Raw genomic sequence first — 20,148 nt, 5'->3', positions numbered from 1 at the left:
GAGAAGGGACAAACAGTACATTACCTGTGGTGAATTTTAGGAATGTTAGCAAAATGATGACTGACAGCATGTAATAGAAAACTGATGAATGATAGCAAATGAAGCAATGATGATAAATGTACCTTCTAGGCAGTTCGGCCCCATCCAGCCATCCAGACAAGTGCATTGTCCATTCCTTGGATTGCACTGAGCTCCATTTCCACATTTGCAGCTTTCTGAACATTCAGGTCCATAGTGATTCAGTGTACAGGCTTAGCGTAAAAAAGAAAACACTTTTAATACCACAACGATGTGTTACATGTGGTTTGTAACAGAAAAATGAAATAAAATACACCAAAATCTTTCCTAATAGACACAATTTTTCAGATGCACATCTACCAGAAAGGTAGTATGTAGTTTCAGATCACAAAAAAAAGGTTTTCATTTTGATTCTGGAGTATTTTCCATCCATCCATTATCCATAACTGCTTATCCTGTGCAGGGTCGCGGGCAAGCTGGAGCCTATCCCAGCTGACTATGGGTGAGAGGTGGGGTAGACCCTGGACAAGTTGCCAAGTCATCGAAGGGCTGACACATAGAGACAAACAACCATTCACACTCACAGTCAATTTAGAGCCTCCAATTAGCTTAAGATACCTGCGAGTGGCCTAGTGGTTAGCATGTCCATTTCTAGATTGGGAGATCATGAGTTCTACTCACAGTCGGGTCATACCAAAGACCATTATAAAAATGGTGCCTACTGCCATACAGATGCGAGTGGGGAGCCAAACTCTCGTGGTTACCCCCCCCACACTGTAACCCTAGCTATGTAATATAGGCGAGAGGCTGAGGGCTATGAAACTGAGATTGGTGCCACCAAATGAATGGTGCAGGAAGGACTTTGACAACTTAGCTTAACCTGCATGTCTTTGGGGGAAACCAGAGCACCCGGAGGAAATTCACACAGATGTGGGGAGAACATGCAAACTCTACACAGAAAGGCCCCTGTCAACCACTGGGCTCGAACCCAGAACCTTCTTGCTGTGAGGCGACAGTGCTAACCACTACACCACCATGCCGCCCTTGAGTATTTTGGTATTACTAATTTGGTATTGAGTCATTGAATGAAAACATCTTTGGCCTACTTGTATCACAGCGGTGCCCCATTGTTCCTGGTCCACACAGGCACTTGCCCATCACAGGGTCGCATGATGTGTCTCCATCACAGTCACATACATGGGCACAGTCTGGCCCAAAACTGCCTTGTTCACACTCTGAAAGAAGAACAGGAGGAATAATGAGGGATCGCAATGTCTATAGAGATTCAAACTGTAAAAACTGTTCCTCACCTTTCTCACAGTGCTCCCCTTGATAACCTGGAGGACAGAAACACCGACCCGTCCTGGCATCACACTGGGCCTTGCCATGGCATTTGCATGCAAATTGGCAGCGGTGGCCATGGAATCCAGAAGGGCAAGCTTTAGATAAAAAAAAAACCTAGAGTCATACAGGATACAGAGATACAGTTATGTGGATGTGGATATACATATCCATTCTGTACTTTTTAGCTCTCACCATGTTGACAGAGATGGCCATAGAATCCTGGATCACACTGGCACTCTCCGGTCACTCGGTCACAGGTGGCACTGTTCCTGCAATCACACAGCTGGTGGCAGTTAGCGCCATACCTGCCTCTTGGACACTCTGAGAAACACATACATAGCAGCATACATGAGGGAGACATTAATCTGAACTGCAGACATTTTTAAGTAATATCTTGCTCAAAAAACATCATATGAGCAGTCCTTCCTATTATACTCCAAGTTTACAGAAGATGACATTTCTGTCAGATCTCAGTAAATCATTACTCTGGTTGGTAGAGCTGTAGAGAGAATTTAATGAGTTATTTGATCATGAGAGTGTGTAATTAAACAGGGATTCACCTGAATGACAGTTCATTTATTCTGATATAATTTTGGTTTGGGGGGCAGTAGCTACATGGAAATCCTGCTTAGCGAGTTAGTTAATCTTACACTAGATGTCATACACATGTGTTACAAGGCCTTTGTAGTTTATGTAACAAACATCGTAGCTCTCAAAATGGTGATTTTTATTTGATTACTTTTAGTACAGAATTTGCAGTATTTTTCATTGCACTGAACTTTATACATACATACATACATACATACATACATTATCTGTAACCGCTTATCCTGTGCAGGGTCGTGGGCAAGCTGGAGCCTATCCCAGCTGACTATGGGGAGAGGTGGGGTACACCCTGGATAAGTCGCCAAATCATCGCAGGACTGACACATAGAGACAAACAACCATTCACACTCACATTCACACCTACAATCAATTTAGAGCCTCCAATTAGCCTAACCTGCATGTCTGTGGGGGAAACTGGAGCACCTGGAGGAAACCCACGCAGCCACGGGGAGAACATGCAAACTCCACACAGAAAGGAAAGGCCCCCATCAGCCACTGGGCTCAAACCCCAAACCTTCTTGCTGTGAGGCGACAATGCAAACCACTACACCACCGTGCCACCCACAAATATATCCATTAACTGTTATTTAACCAAATATAGGCAATACAATTTAACTGAGAGCCACATGTAATGTTGTGATGTTAGTACACATGTCATAATTTATACTAAGTGCGCAATAACATAAGGATAGTTTTCTGTTTTTGGAACAAGTATCAGTTGCTCTTGTGATTTACAGTGGTGCTTGAAAGTTTGTGAACCCTTTAGAATTTTCTATGTTTCTGCATAAATATGACCTAAAATATCATCACATTTTCACACAAGTCCTAAAAGTAGATAAAGAGAACCCAGTTAAACAAATGAGACAAAAATATTATACTTGGTCACTTATTTATTGAGGAATATGATCTGATATTACATATCTGTGAGTGGCAAAAGTATGCGAACCTTTGCTTTCAGTATCTGGTGTGACCCCCTTGTGCAGCAATAACTGCAACTAAAGGTTTCAGGTAACTGTTGATCAGTCCTGCACACCAGCTTGGAGGAATTTTAGCCCATTCCTCTGTACAGAACAGCTTCAACTCTGGGATGTTGGTGGGTTTCCTCACATGAACTGCTCGCATCAGGTCCTTCCACAACATTTTGATTGGATTAAGGTCAGGACTTTGATTTAGTCATTCCAAAACATTAACTTTATTCTTCTTTATCATGATACTACCACCACCATGTTTCACAGATGGGATAAGGTTCTTATGCTGGAATGCAGTGTTTTCCTTTCTCCAAACATAATGCTTCTCATTAAAACCAAAAAGTTCTATTTTGGTCTCATCTGTCCACAAAACATTTTTCCAATAGCTTTCTGGCTTGTCCACATGATCTTTAGCAAAATGCAAACGAGCAGAAATGTTCTTTTTGAAGAGCAGCGGCTTTCTCCTTGCAACCCTGCCATGCACACCATTGTTGCTCAGTGTTCTCCTGATGGTGGACTCATGAACATTAACATTAGCCAAGGTGAGAGAGGCCTTCAGTTGCTTAGAAGTTACCCTGGGGTCCTTTGTGACCTCGCCAACTATTACACGCCTTGCTCTTGGAGTGATCTTTGTTGGTCGACCACTCCTGGGGAGGGTAACAATGGTCTTGAATTTCCTCCATTTGTACACAATCCGTCTGACTGTGGATTGGTGGAATCCAAACTCTTTAGGGATGGTTTTGTAACCTTTTCCAGCCTGTTGAGCATCAACAATGCTTTTTCTGAGGTCCTCAGAAATCTTTGTTCGTGCCATGATACACTTCCACAAACATGTGTTGTGAAGATCAGACTTTGATAGATCCCTGTTCTTTAAATAAAACAGGGTGCCCACTCACACCTGATTGTCATCCCTTTGATTGAAAACACCTGACTCTAATTTCACCTTCAAATTAACTGCTAATCCTCAAGGTTCACATACTTTTGCCACTCACAGATATGTAATATTGGATCATTTTCCTCAATAAATAAGTGACCGAGTATAATACTTTTGTCTCATTTGTTTAACTGGGTTCTCTTTATCTACTTTTAGGACTTGTGTGAAAATCTGATGATGTTTTGAGTCATATTTATGAAGAAATATAGAAAATTCTAAAGAGTTCACAAACTTTCAAGCACCACTGTATACTGAATGTTGTTTAGTTTATAGATAATGGGGAAAATGGAATATTATAGTTGTTTGGGTAAATTGCATAAAACTACATAAACAAATTATTGCATAAACCATGAAAACAACTCTCGAACTGAAGAAATTAAAGTGTGACTTCATTCCCAGCACTGATGGGACAAAAACCTGGTTATAAATTTAATACATTTGAAGTTCTTCATACTCATATAATGTATGTAGCCTCGAAAAATAAGTCTACCCAGTTAATTCCATTGCTTATTATTTACAGGCCCCCGGGGCCATATTCTGAGTTTCTTTCTGAATTTGCAGATTTTATCTCAGATCTGGTTATTTCCTTAGACAAAGCTTTAGTTGTCGGAGATTTTAATATTCACTTCGATAACCCAGAAGACCCTTTGAAAACAGCATTTGTGTCCATTTTAGATTCAGTAGGGATTGATCAGAATGTCATAGGACTGACCCATAATGGTGGTCACACCCAGGGGTTAAATTGGGATTGGTTATGTGGGGGGGCTCTGCCTCGTACCCGCCCCTGCCCCCGCCACCCTGCCCCAATATACTTTTTGGAAAATAACCCTCTAATTTGATAACCATATCATATTGCACAGAGATATACACCTTATCTGTGTGTTGTAGGCCTATGTGTGTCTTGTAGTGCCCCCCTACACATTATGGCAGTTTGAATGTAGATTGGTTGGCCAATGTAACAGATTGTACAGGTTGTTGTACATTGGTTTGAAGGAAATGATTAGTGGGGGGTCTGGGGGTCCTCCCCCAGAAGTTTTTTATTATCATACATGTTATTTGCTGAATTCTGGTGCATTTTAATAAGTTGTTAGCTGACTTTACAGAGGTAGGTTGAGCAATATCATGTTAAATCTTGTCACATGCCTACAGGTGAAAAATGTGAAGGAGAAATGTTCATTGAGAAAATTTGAAGGCTTGCACAATCTTAAACCAAAACAGTTGATTTATTTTGGAGGATAAATGTTAAATATGCCAAAACACTGTCAGTCAAATTGTCAATCAAATATATTCATGCAGTGAATGCAACCAAATACAAACAACACTATAACATTGGAAGCATTTATTATTATTGTTATTATTATGTATTCAATTATTTATTTGGCATGTGGTGCTTTTTGTATTGTCTAGAACATACATAAGATGAGCATATTATAGCAGCAAAATAGAAGCACAATCATTTGAATGCAGCAAAACTTTTGCTGCATTCAAATGATTGTGCTTCTATTTTGCTGCTATAATATGCTCATCTTATGTATGTTCTAGACAATACAAAAAGCACCACATGCCAAATAAATAATTGAATACATAATAATAACAATAATAATTACACTAATAATGCACTAATAATATTAACAATAAATAATAATAAATTAACATTAAATTAAATATTAACAATAAATAATAAAACACTAATAATATTAACAATACAGTTAACATAATCATTATCATATTTTTTATTATTAAAAACAAAATATTAAATAATACTGAAGAGGGGAAAAAATAATACTGATTTAAATATGTTGTGTTTTTATTTTTAGACAGTATGTGTTTTGCTAAACACATACTGTCTAAAAATAAAAACACAACATATTTAGATCAGTATTATTTTTTCCCCTCTTCAGTATTATTTGATATTTTGTTTTTAATAATAAAAAATATGATAATCGACAGTTAATTAAGGCTAGAGCACAAGACGAGTGTTTTGTTTATGTTTGCCAAAGGTAGCTAACTTGAGGCAACGTTAGGCTCAACTTTTGGTCAATTTCAGTAGCTAACTTTAACTGACATCTCCCCCTTCCCCCTGGCTAATTTCTGTCGATAACTGGGGACTATGGAAATTGAACTCGCCAAATGCACAGACAGTTCGTTCAAGCACCTCTGATGGATTAGGATCGTATGCAGGTAAAAGGGGAGACGGTGTATGGAGAAAATTATAAACAAGTCACAACGCTGAAACACAAGCCCAAAAACCCGCAAACCACGACTTCTGATTTTTTTTTAAAGCGAGCTCACAAAAAAAGAAACCCCAAAGTCGCTTATAAAAAGCGGAATTAGCAACCCATGCAGTGTTCCAGAAACCAGAATCTCTGATCGCAAGTTCTGTTCTAAATAGCTTTGACAGGTCGTCTTGTTATCAGGAAAACTATGATCTATCTCATAAAAGTCATGGGTTTATTGATTAATAAAACGATATTTAATTATTCAGAACTGAAAATCGTGAAAAGGGTTTGTTGCTTTTGATGTGTGCGTGATCATATGCCATCCGCTCCGAGCTTATGTGCCGGGGCTCAGCCCCGGAGAGCCCCGGCCCAATTTAACCCCTGGTCACACCCTTGATCTAATACTAACATTCAGGTTAAACGTAGACAATATAGTCATACTTCCACAGTCTGAAGTTATCTCAGATCATTATCTCATCTCATTCAAACTATGTCTGAGTAATAATATATGTACCTCACCACGCTACTGTATTAAACGTACATTCACGTCAACTACTGCACAGAGCTTTATAAATGATCTCCCAGAGTTATCAACTTTGATTGGGTCACTGTCAGTCCCTGCAGAACTTGATCAGGCAACTGAATGCTTACAGTCAACATTCTGCCATACCTTAGATAATGTAGCTCCTCTAAAAAGGAAAATGGTCAGAGACAAAAAATTAGCACCCTGGTATAATGATGACACTCGCACATTAAAACAGACCACTCAAAAATTGGAACATAAATGGCGTCAAACAAAATTGGTAGTGTTCAAATTAGCGTGGAAGGAGAGCTTCCTGAAGTATAGAAAAGCTCTTAGTGCTGCGAGATCAACATATCTCTCCTCCCTAATAGAAGATAACAAAAATAATCCTAGATTCCTATTTAATAATGTAGCAAAATTAACCAGGAATAAGTCCACTATAGACACATGCACACCTGCAGTATGTAGTAGCAATGACTTCATGAATTTTTTTAATGACAAAATTGAGAATATCCGACAAAAAATTCAAACTACTAATTTAAGGTCAGACAATGAAAGTGACCTTGTAGTTAACTATATAACTGTATCAGATCATCAGTTAGAATGTTTTACTCCCCTTAAAGAAAATGAATTACTTTCATTAATCTCGGCATCAAAAGCCTCAACTTGCGTACTAGATCCCTTACCTACACGTCTATTCAAACAGATAATACCTGAAGTAATTGAACCGCTTCTAAAAATAATAAATTCTTCTCTTACGATTGGCTATGTACCCAAATCCTTTAAACTAGCAGTTATCAAACCCCTGATTAAAAAAACTGACCTTGATCCCTGTCAGCTGTCCAATTATCGGCCAATATCAAACCTCCCCTTTATCTCCAAGATCCTTGAAAAAGCTGTGGCACAGCAGTTATGCTCATATTTACATAGGAATAACATCCATGAAATGTATCAGTCAGGATTTAGACCTCATCATAGCACAGAGACAGCACTGGTTAAAGTAGTAAATGACCTACTGTTGGCGTCTGATCAGGGCTGTGTCTCGCTACTTATGTTGCTTGACCTTAGTGCAGCATTTGATACCACTGATCATTCCATTCTTCTGGATAGACTAGAAAATGTTGTGGGAGTTAAGGGAACGGCCCTCTCCTGGCTCAGGTCTTATTTAACTGATCGTTATCAGTATGTTGATATAAATGGTGATATTTCTAGATGTACTGAAGTAAAGTTTGGTGTTCCACAAGGTTCTGTCTTGGGTCCACTGCTTTTTTCTCTATATATGTTACCTCTGGGTGATATTATTCGTAAACATTGTATTAGTTTCCACTGTTATGCTGATGACACACAGTTGTATGTTTCTGCAAAACCTGATGAGAGACACCAGCTTAATAGAATTGAGGAATGTGTTAAGGACATTAGACACTGGATGCTTATTAATTTCCTTCTGCTTAACTCTGACAAGACTGAAGTACTTGTACTAGGACCACATACAGCTAGAAGTAAGTTTTCTGATTACACAGTGACTCTGGATGGCCTTTCTGTTTCTTCACGTGCAGCAGTAAAAGACCTCGGAGTGATTATTGACCCCAGTCTTTCATTCGAAACTCACATTGATAACATCACCCGGATAGCTTTCTTTCATCTCAGAAATATTGCTAAGATGAGAAATTTAATGTCATTACATGACGCGGAAAAACTAGTCCATGCTTTCGTTACCTCCAGGTTGGATTATTGTAATGCCTTACTGTCTGGATGTTCCAATAAGTGCATAAACGAGCTCCAGTTAGTTCAAAATACAGCAGCAAGAGTCCTTACTAGAACTAGAAAATATGATCACATCATGCCTGTCTTATCCACACTGCATTGGCTCCCAATCAAATTTCGTATTGATTATAAAATACTACTACTGACCTTTAAAGCACTAAATGGTCTCGCACCACAGTACCTGAGTGAACTTCTGCTCCTCTATGACCCGCCACGCCTACTTAGATCAAAAGGTGCAGGCTATCTGCTGGTACCTCGTATAGTGAAGGCTACATCAGGGGGCAGAGCCTTTTCTTACAAAGCTCCACAGTTATGGAACAGCCTTCCAAGTAGTGTTCGGGAATCAGACACAGTCTCAGCATTTAAGTCTAGCCTGAAAACATATCTGTTTAGTCAAGCCTTTTGTTAATGGTGTTTATGAGGTAAAGGTGTAGATCTAGAGGGTCCTCAGACATAGAGTGTTTGGTAAACTGTGATGTATGGATGCTGTCAGTCCCCACTCGCTTGCTCACTCGAGTTTGTTGACGGTGTAGTGGCTGCTGCTTATGTCCTGGGGCTCCTTCATGCCTGTGTTATCTTCTGGCTCTCCCCTTTTAGTTATGCTGTCATAGTTAGTTGCCGGAGTCCCTGCTTGTACTCAGTGCAATATGTATACTGTTCCTACTTATTCTGGTGACATTGGGCATACCTAACAACCCGTGTTTTCTGTCCCTCTCTCTCTCCCCCCCCCAAATCTGTCCCTCTGAGTTACATGGAGTCAACAGGAAATCTTTTGGTGGAGAGGGTGGAGACCTCGACTGGCTCTCATAGCCTGCAGGGAATCGGCCGTCAGACATTCTGTCGCATGTCCCAGACCCGGTGAAATGTAACTGAATTGTCTTGGCCAGCCCTAATGGGTCCCATCTGCATCCCATCATTGCTGAGGAGTGTACTCCCATCACCCAATCAAGCATCCAGCCAGAGCAGTCATGATATTTTTTAACCATATTACAGTAACATGCCATTGTTGTGTATTATGTCCCTGATGTCAAGACTCTCCTCTCTGCGAGCCTACCACACAGATTTAATACTTGTGTCATTTTTAGGGCATACCTAACAACCTGTGTTTTCTCTCTCTCCCTCCATCCCCCCCAATCTGTCCCTCTGAGTTACATGTTGGTCCTGGGATTGAGATGCTGGCCTCTTCTGCCCCTCGGACCTGCTTGATCCATCCTGGTGCCCTGTGTCTGGTTGGAGTTTTATCACATCGCTCCTGTGGAGGACGGCCCCATGAGGACAGTTGAGGGTTACACCTGGAGGATGCTCTGGACTCTTACAGTAATGCTTTTATGGCTGAGGACTACAGTTGACTTGCTAACTTTAGGACTGCAGTTGCCATGAACAGTTTTGCACTCAAGTTTCCATCAATGAAGAGTTACAACATCAACGAAACTGTCTTCATGTTAAAACTGTTAATGTTATAGTCATGCTGTCTGTTGTTGCCCAAATGAGGATGGGTTCCCTTTTGAGTCTGGTTCCTCTCGAGGTTTCTTCCTCATGTCGTCTGAGGGAGTTTTTCCTTGCCACCGTTGCCACAGGCTTGCTCATTGGGGAGAGATTAGGGACAAAATTAGCTCATGTTTTAAGTCGTTCAAATTCTGTAAAGCTGCTTTGCGACAATTTTTATTGTTAAAAGCGCTATACAAATAAACTTGACTTGACTTGATACTAACTCTACTAACTGCATAATTTTGAAAAATGCAAAAAAAAAAATGGGAAAGGGGGAGGGGGTGTTTGTGGATGTGTGAGGCAGGAGTTGCTCAGTGAGTCTCAATCATCGACTATATAACAAATGGACTGCGCTCTCCTGTTCACTCCCATTCTGTAGAAATCAAGCCAAAATACCTTTGCCATGTTGTCAAATTTGCAACCAGAGTCTGTAGTAGAGACTTTCTTCTTCTTGAGTTTGCACAGTAGAGACAAGATGCAAAGTAAGGTACACCCAAGTCCTTCATCCTTTATGAATACAAATGCATTTAATAAGGACATTTATCACTTGGACATGAACTGAACATTCGCTGACAGATTAACTGTGGTTTCAGGAAAAGTAGCTGGTTTAGACTACAGTCGGCAGTGAGTGAAAAACCTATCTGTGACACCTATTTATAAAATGCATCTGAATGTTATTAGTAGTGTATGTGTTCACTGACGGATAATTGGCTTTTGCACAAATTTTGACAGCTGGCCGGCTGGATGTCAGTAATGCTGAAATAATATTGCTAAATAAGATGGCTAGATGAACTAGCATGATTAAGCTAGTGAGATTAACCTAGACCTTTTCCTATTAAACCTCTCAATGTTTCAAATATTTTTTAAAATAGAAATGGCTAACAGTTTGTATTAGTGCATGTATCCTGAAAATTTCAGTAGGTATTGGTATATGTAGGTATATAGGTAGGTCCATGACAGTAAATTCTGTGGTGAAGTTAGCTGGGTGGCTACAGCTGGTCTATTCCGTGAAAGCTGTCAATCATGTCATTCCCAAACATATCCACATCTTCTTACTTTAAAGTAGAATAACATTTTAAAACTAGCTTCTGGGGGGAAAGGAAAACGTGCAGATAGCAGCATAGGGAAAACTAGCTGTTTAAATTAGACATTGTAGATGGAAAGACAGTTTAGATAAGAAAAGCAACATGGAACAAAGACTGTTTAGTCAGTGAAAGATGAGGATAGATGGTGTTAAAAAGTGCACTGCAACTAACCTGCAGTGGCACTAGATCTGTGGTGGCTTCACTTTTTATACACGATGCACTGTACATTTTTTATACAGTCGATGATCTCAATCAGCATATATTTGAAAATGAATACGGTTTCAGAGACTCCCACTCAAGGGCGGGGCTGGGGAGGTGGGCTGCCCATCTTTGATTAGGGCATTAACTTTTTCTTTTTCTAAAATAAAAATTTCATGACATACAGAAATACCAAATACCTTGCAAGGTTCAGGAAGATTTTAACCAGTAGGTGGCGTTTTGAGCCATTTTCATCTCATTTCATTATCTCTAGCCACTTTACCCTGTTCTACAGGGTCGCAGGCAAGCTGGAGCCTATCCCAGCTGACTACGGGCGAAAGGCGGGGTACACCCTGGAGAAATCGCCAGGTCATCACAGGGCTGACACATAGACAACCATTCACATCTACGGTCAATTTAGAGTTACCAGTTAACCGGAGTACCCACACAGACACAGGGAGAACATGCAAACTCCGCACAGAAAGGCCCGCCGGCCACGGGGCTCGAACCTGGACCTTCTTGCTGTGAGGCGACAGCGCTAACCACTACACCACCGTGCCACCACTGGGTTTTTATTTAAAAAAATAGTAATGGTCAGTATTAACACCAGCATTGATGTGTTTCATCAAAGTACAGTCATATAATTTAGTTTACAGCTCAAGAAACACATTTAAGTGTGCAGTACCTCTTTAAATAATTTCAAGAAACTTTGCAGACACTACATTCTCAGCAACTATTTATAGCCACTTTGTGGCACAGCCTTTGGCTGAAGCACCTGTCTGTATGTGTATGTTTAATCAAGTTCGAGCGTGTTTAAGAATGTAACTGGCGTGCCAGCCTCAGGTAGTGATTCCACAGCCATGGTGTGGCACCATGGGTGGCACGGTGGTGTAGTGGTTAGCACGGTTGCCTCACAGCAAGAAGGTTCTGGGTTCGAACCCAGTGGCTGGCGAGGGCCTTTCTGTGTGGAATTTGCATGATCTCCCCATGTCTGCGTGGGTTTCCTCCCAGTGCTCCGGTTTCCCCCACAGTCCAGACATGCTGTTAGGTTAATATGGGATGGCCTTGGGCTGAGCTCCCCTTGAGCGAGGCACCTAACGCCCAACTGCTCCCTGGGCACTGTTAGCATGGCTGCCCACTGCTCTCTGTGTGTGTGTGTGTGTGCTCATTGCTCATGTGTATGTTTTCACTGCTTCAGATGAGTTAAATGCAGAGAGGAAATTTCACAAGTGTGTGATGAATAAAGTTGTGTTTTCTTTCTTTCTTTAATGGCATACTGACTATGTAAGTGCCATGTTACATAACCTCAGTTTGTGATGTAATCCTCAGTGGCCGAGCAGTCTACAGCACTGTCCAGGAAAGGAACGGATTTTGCAATGTCGGTTTGAATCCTGATGTCAATGTAAAAGGCTGAGCTCAGACCTAGACAGGTCTCTTGTTTAATTTACCTGTATCACAGTTATCCCCAGTCCAGCCCAGGCCACAGGTGCAGTTTCCTGTTACAGGATCACACAGTGCACCATTACTGCAGTTACAACGCCAAGTGCAGTCTTCTCCAAACCAGCCCTGTGCACAACCTGAAACACACAAATGAAGCTTGACATGAAGAAAGAGACAGACATCATAGGTGCACCACCAAGTAATCTTATCATCATCATTAAGAACCTGCTGTTTTGAGAGCTCAGACCTTGTCCACAGTCTTCTCCTTGGTGGCTGATATTGCACACACAGCGGCCTGTGACAGGATCACTCCTGGCTCCTTCTCCACACAGAGCTACTTGCTTACAGTCCTGTCCATACCAGCCAGCTGGACATGCTGATGAGAAGGAAATAAAAATATGAATCAATGTTCTAGAAATTCTATAAATCAACCCCCTATAATTTAACATCAATTATATTTTCCACGAGAGCGTTTTTTGGATGGGATTAATTGTACATGAGGAGCTGGTATTTCCATATTTAACTTGTGCTCCCCAGTGATTTTAACTCCATCCATATTGGCAATATTATGATTTTTTCCCCTCTCCTCTTCCTGAAGAAAATTATAGCCCAGATAAACTACTGTTCCTGAGAAACTTGGTGGTCTGCTAATTTTATTTTGCAGGCACACGTCACCTCTTGCAATGGATACGAATACTGAATTAAGTAGGTTTTGCTTACAGAGTAGGGAAAAGCATTTCTGTCAACCACAAAAAAAAAAGAGATGCTTGTGAAGAGTTTCTAATAATGTACTTGCCTTGGGTTGTGTTATTTTGTTGACATACTGTTTTCATGAGACTCCAGGACATTACCCCTACCTGCCAGCAGAGATGTGATTGCCAGATTACTGCCACAGCACTAGCTTTAAATTTCCATTCCCTGCTTTTAGCATTACATTACCCCCAGCAGGCTTGTAGTACTCGAGTCCAGGACTCAGACTTGAGTCCGACTCATGCCCTAATTTTAAGGATTTGTGACTTGACTTGGAGGGGCGGCACGGTGGCGTAGTGGTTAGCACTGTAGCCTCACAGCAAAAAAGTCCTGGGTTCGAGCCCAGTGGCTGGCAAGGGCCTTTCTGTGTGGAGTTTGCATGCTCTCCCCGTGTCTGCGTGGGTTTTCTCCGGGTGCTCCGGTTTCCCCCACAGTCCAAAGGCAAGCAGATTAGGCTAATTGGTGGCTCTAAATTGACCGTAGGTGTAAATGTGAGCATGAATGGTTGTCTTTGTGTTAGCCCTGCGATGACCTGGCAACTTGTCCAGGGTGTACCCTGCCTCTCACCCATAGTCAGCTGGGATAGGCTCCAGCTTGCCTGCGACCCTGTAGGACAGGATAAGTGGCTACAGATAATGGATGGATGGATGGCCTTGACTTGGACTCAGACTTGTGCATTAACTGCATTCGGACTTGCAAATTGGAGATGAGGATTCAGATTTTTTCTTTATTTTTTGAAACATGCCATAATAATTTGACATGATATTTATATCTACATTCAATTTTGTGTTAATTTTGTGCAAGAGTGTCATACCTGCGGATCTTGTAGCGTGCATCAGATAGACTCTCAGGCACGCTCCAGACAGCACGCACACCAAGCAGACTCTCTCGTGCGCACCGTAAACGACTCGCACCTGCACAGGATTAAGGCGCAATCGACGCACCTATATAAAAACTATGAAAACTCACTTACTTTGTGAAGTATTGAGTTGCGTTGCTGACACATTACCGAGCCTTATTCTAGATTGTTTACCCCTCTTCACTTGTATTAATTAACACACCTTCTGCACTTACATCCATCTCCCAACCATCTCTGACAGAATACTTTGCACTCCCTGACAAAGAGAATGCACATTCACCTGTTCATACATCAGGTTCAGGAACAAACTAATGATAATGGTGCTAAAACAGCCACCATCAAATGGTGCGGTTGGAGTCTTGTTCTCAGACTTGACTTGGATCAATAGTGGACTCAACTCAAATTTTTTTAATGACTTGGACTTGGCTCAGACTTGAACACTGGGGACTTGAGACTGGACTCGGATTCAAGGTTTAGTGACTCGACTACAACACTGACCCCCAGTGCATACTGCAGAACAGTGCAAAGTCTTGTAATTCCCAGTGTTGGATGAGTTCTCAGACTCCTATTTTTCTGATTGCCATTACCATGGACATATCCCTTTGGATCTGGTTATATTATCATTCTGTGTTTGTGTCCTGTCTTGCTGAATTTTGTAAATAGATACCTCCTGCAAATAGATCATTAATTTTATTGTTACACTGGTTAGAAGAATAAAGATCATCAAAATAGAGTGCGATGGTGCAAGCTGACTACATTGTCCATTACAATAACAGCTATAGTGGTATAAAGCTGTGTTATATAACCACAATACTGTTAATCTGTAAGTTTTGTGTTCTATGAAAAACAATAATGTGAACATATGACTATATGATGTGAACATCCAGATTAATAAGAAAAAATCTACTGGAAACTCACTTGTTCCAAGACTTTACAGTTACCCAAATGCGAAACAAGGAGAAAAACTGAAAAAGTTAGCCTAACATAGCTGTTGAACCTTCCTCAGCCAAGGTTTTTCCCAGCTCTAATCTAATACAAGAGACATTTTAATCAATATCTTCAGTAGCACTTGAGTATTAGAGACACGTGTGATGGAACTAATCAGATCCTTGATTAAATATTGAAGTCACTGAAACAGGTGTGTTAGAGCAGTGTTTCCCAACCATTCTTGAGCCACGGCACATATTTTACATTTGAAAAATCCCACGGCACACCATCAAACAAAAATATCACAAAAAAAAATTATATATATACACACACATATAAAGCCAAAGCCAATGGGGGGGGGGTGTCTGGGAGGGATACCCCCCCAGGAAAATTTTGAAAAATAAGGCCTTACAAACCACTTTTCCTGCAATCTGAGCTGTAGTAGATAAAAAAATATCTGTTGTCTGTTTTATATATTTACATGAAAATATGTTTCAAATCAATAGGAGTATTGTTTGAATTCAAAATAAAATCACATTTTACATTCAAGGCTATGGTTATAATTTATGATCAACAAAAATGACAAACTAAATTCACATTAAACTTAAGTTCTATTAATTATCAAAATGTTCATATATTAAATAAAATTTCTTAGGGTGACTGACGGGCGGCACGGTGGTGTAGTGGTTAGCGCTGTCGCCTCACAGCAAGAAGGTCCGGGTTCGAGCATGTTCTCCCTGTGTCCGCGTGGGTTTCCTCCGGGTGCTCCGGTTTCCCCCACAGTCCAAAGACATGCAGGTTAGGTTAACTGGTGACTCTAAAGTGATCGTAGGTGTGAATGTGAGTGTGAATGGTTGTCTGTGTCTATGTGTCAGCCCTGTGATGACCTGGTGACTTGTCCAGGGTGTACCCCGCCTTTCGCCCGTAGTCAGCTGGGATAGGCTCCAGCTTGCCTGCGACCCTGTAGAAGGATAAAGCGGCTAGAGATAATGAGATGAGATGAGGGTGACTGACCTTTTCTCCCTATGTCCTCATTAGTTGCATCTGATTTCTTCAAGAAGTCTTTTGAAATATTTAAGTTTTCAAAACTGTCAGCATTAATTCAGATTTACTATCTATCATATACATGTTCAATGTATTAAATCAAACGAATGCTAAGTTTATGGGATAATGTCTATGTACACTACCGTTCAAAAGTTTGGGGTTATAAAAATGGGTGTCCGGTGATGGACAGGGTAAAGGACTGTATAAGGGGGACACTGGATCGGGTATACAGCAAGCTACACAGGCTGTCCGGTTAGAACAGGAATTAATGGATATCCACTCACGAGAAACCGTGTAAACCGTGGTTTTACTAGAAAACAGAATAAAATACAAATACAACAAGACATGAGCAATAATATACACACAAGCAATAATGTAAATAATAACAATGATATAAATACAAATACACATCGCATTAAATATATATTAACGCAAATGAATAATAATTATATACAATGTAATACAAATGTAAAACACACAAATGAATACTATATAAGTAAAACAATGTAAAGCCCAATGAATGCTATTTACACCCCATAATAAATAACACAACACACTAGATACTGACTATCTACACGATATGTACACAATATGTACAATGTGTACAACGTACACGGAGGATGAGGATAGCTGCCTACAGCAGCTATCATTACCAAGGTGCGTGGTGCAACTGCTTACAGCGAGTCACACCCGCATGAAGACACAGAGTGTGTCGGCTGAATGAAGGGGAGCGTGGCTCCTTTAAGCGCTGCCCCGCGCTGTATTGCGCATAGAAGGTTAGAATATGTGGCGCGGTTATGAACTGTACATACCACCACTACACTCCCAACACGGCAATAGCTAATAATGAAATGTGCTCCCATAACAAACCGTGGTCGAGAAAACAAGCGCTATCATTACATGGCTACTGAACAGAACAGAACAAACACGTAAGAAAATAGACAGACACAGGATGAGAGAAAAAGAGAAGAAATACTCGCTAGCCTTACCGTCACATGTAACAGTTACAGATAACGAGTACACACATAACACAGTAGCTACGCAACAATAAACAACTTACATTCAAGGACGCACGGAATGCTCACACGGCACAAATGATGGACGTTGGATCCTGACACGTCCGCGATAGAAAGACAGAAAGCAAGAAAGAAATGAAACCGAGAAAGAAAGAGAGAAACGGATCCAAATATTCACTGATGAGAAGCAGGTGTTGCATGGAGTCCCCGTCTGATGTGTGCTGTGTTTTCTTCGATGTTTGTGCGCATCTTATATAGTCCACGCAGCACAGTGTGATGGACAGTGGCGCCAGGGTGTCTGAAGTTGGCGTGTGATGGACAGTGGCGCCAGGGTGTCTGAAGTTGGCATGTTGTAACATGCCCTGACAACTAACGAGTTGGGAGCCACTATGTCTGACAAGGGTGCCTGTTTACTACTTTTAAAGGTCAAAATAATTAAGACCTGGCACCGCAATTCTGAACAGCCGCCCCCAACTTTGTGGAACAAAGTTGTGTCCATGATGTCAGGCAGAGGTGTCCTGAGGGAGTGAAGGGAGTCTCACCAGGCGTGAGACTGGGCGTGTGTAGGTCCGGTCCTTGACCTGCACCTGTGCAGTACGTACCCTGCCATCTGCTCCAGGGATGACAGCAGTGACCTTGCCCACAGGCCACAGGGCACGTGGGAGTTGAGGGTCGACAATCATCACGATGCTGTCAACGATGAGGTCCTCCCGGTCTCGTTGCCACTTGGAGCGGGTTTGAAGAGAGGGCAGGTAGTTCCTGATGAACTTAGCCCAGAATTGGTCCGCAAGGGCCTGGCACTGTCTCCACCTGCGCCTGCTCAGGATGTCGGAGTCGGTGTAGACCACTTGTGGTATGGAGGGGTCGTGCCGCCCCATCAGCAGCATGTTTGGAGTGATGGGATCTGGATCTGCGATGTCTGACGAGGTGTAACCCAAGGGCTTGGAGTTGATGATGCTTTCCACCTCGATCAGCACTGTCCTCAACACCTCCTCAGTGACTGTCTGTGCATCGAGTGTAGTGTGTAGGGCAGCTTTGATGGAACGGATCTCCCGTTCCCAGGAACCACCGAAGTGCGGAGCATGTGGAGGATTGAACTTGAAGTCAATCTGTTGACTGGCTAAGTGGGACTGTAGCTCTGGGCTGAGGGCTTTGAACGTCTCCTGCAGTTCAGACTGACCCCCTCTGAAATTGGTGCCTTGGTCGGAGAGCAGCTCATGTGGCTTCCCTCGGCGTGCGATGAAGCGCCGCAGGGCCATCAAGAAAGCATCAGTGTCCATGCTGGTGAGGAGGTCTAGATGCACTGCATGGATTGTCAGGCACTTGAAAACGATGCCCCACCGTTTCTCAGTGCGTCGGCCGATTTTGATGAGGTACGGCCCGAAACAATCCATTCCAGTGGAATAGAAGGCTGGCTTGTGCAAGCGCAGACTTGATGGTGGCAAGTCAGCCATTCTGGGGATCACTGGTGTGCCTCGCCACTTCTGACACTCTGGACAGCTGTGCTGATGTTTCTTGACAGCCGCTCTCCCACGCACGATCCAGTACCGCCGGCGCAGCTCAGCAAACACTCGCTCTGGTCCTGGGTGCGCCAGGTGGCTGTCGAAGTCTCGGATGATGAGCTGGGTGATGGGGTGCTGAGGGTCAAGCAGGATGGGGTGCAGAGTCTCCTCCTCAACTGTGTCACACCTGCGCAGACGACCTCCGACCCGGATCAGCTGTGTCTCAGCGTCGTACTCCGGGGACAATGTGAGGATCCTGCTGTCAGTGGAGACTGGCTTCCCCGCTGAGAGCAGGGTGAGGTCTTCGGGGAAGGAGTCACTCTGTGTCTTTCTGAGGAGTGCCATCTCCGCTTGCCTGTAGTCCTCAGCTGTGATGGCGGATGTGGCCGCCCCGTGACGCGCTCTGACTGTGGCCTCCAGCAGCTCTGGATATTGACTGAAGTTCCCTGCATCAGGCAACGCAGGGTCAGAGGTCACGGTGATGTGGCCGCAGAACTGGGACTTCCGCAGCTCGGTGGCGTCCTGCAGCAGCTCCACTGATGGTGACGGTGCACTGATGAACAGGCACGCTGGGGTGGAAGACCGACGCTTGACAGCCTTGGCGGGGCCTTGAAGTGTCCACCCAAGGCGTGTCTTCAGGGCAATGGGTCCACCTGGTGGGCCCATGTGCACAGGCTCGATGGGGATGAGGAGGTCTGGGTAGTCAGACCCAATGAGGAGCAGCGGACGGGCCTGAGTAACGGAGTGAAGAGGCAGCCCTCTGAGGTGGCGGTAGGTCCTTTGGAGAGCCTCAACTGGGTGTGAATGAGGGGACAGTCCCAGTTCGGGTGATGTGAAAGCCCGCTGTATCTTGTACCGCTGCTGCGGTTGACTGAGGGATGACACAGAGAAGGACACTGACCTCCCCGGCACCGTTCTGATGTCATGACGGATGGTGCGGAGGGCCAGGTTCTCACTCTGTCCTTTCAGGCCAAGCTGCTGCGCTGCTTGGGGGAGGAGCATGGTGCGCTCTGACCCGTCATCGAGGATGGCGTAGGTCTCCATCTTCTTGCCCCTGTGATGAAGGAGCACCTTCACCATCTTCAGCAGCACACAACTACCTCTCCGTGCTGGGTCGAGGTAGTAGGTGGATGGCTGGCTGGGTGAAGACAGTGTTGCAGTCTCCGGCCTGCTTTGTGCATTCACCTCATGCAGTACCTCGAGGTGCAGGCGATTGCACTTCGGGCACCGTGCCTTGAGGTAGCACTGAGCTGCTTGATGGTCGCGTCCACACCTCCAGCACTTCTTCCCGGTCTTGATCCACTGGAGCCTCGGTTCCAGTGACATACTCTTGAACGCAGTGCACTGGTTGAAGTAGTGCTCCGTGCTGTTGCAGAAGGGGCAGTACTTCTTTGGAGGCTCCACCTTGGCGGGTGTACGTGGAGCTGACTTTGATGGCTGCTGAGCTGACTTGGCTGGGGGGT

General features: G+C 43.1%; 1 protein-coding gene across 4 annotated transcripts in view; it reads right to left on the bottom strand.

Moving 5' to 3' along the window:
- Nucleotides 1-20,148, bottom strand: part of megf6a (multiple EGF-like-domains 6a) — a 92,326-nt gene that overhangs the window by 776 nt on the left and 71,402 nt on the right. For 2 of the 4 annotated variants that reach the window (XM_060938217.1, XM_060938218.1), the window contains 6 exons: nt 12,835-12,963; nt 12,596-12,724; nt 1,555-1,683; nt 1,329-1,457; nt 1,125-1,253; nt 123-251 (listed from right to left, as the gene is read on the bottom strand). In XM_060938217.1, the coding sequence (XP_060794200.1) occupies nt 123-251; nt 1,125-1,253; nt 1,329-1,457; nt 1,555-1,683; nt 12,596-12,724; nt 12,835-12,963 (774 nt within the window). Of the gene's footprint in view, nt 1-122; nt 252-1,124; nt 1,254-1,328; nt 1,477-1,554; nt 1,684-12,595; nt 12,725-12,834; nt 12,964-14,151; nt 14,252-20,148 lie in introns of those variants that run through there. The other 2 variants (XM_060938219.1, XM_060938220.1) reach the window with 2 other exon arrangements.

The sequence above is a fragment of the Neoarius graeffei genome, chromosome 13, assembly GCF_027579695.1.
Source record: "Neoarius graeffei isolate fNeoGra1 chromosome 13, fNeoGra1.pri, whole genome shotgun sequence".
NCBI lineage: Eukaryota > Metazoa > Chordata > Actinopteri > Siluriformes > Ariidae > Neoarius > Neoarius graeffei.
The sequence above is the reverse complement of the archived record's forward strand: the minus strand, read 5'-3'. Positions and strand labels throughout refer to the sequence as shown.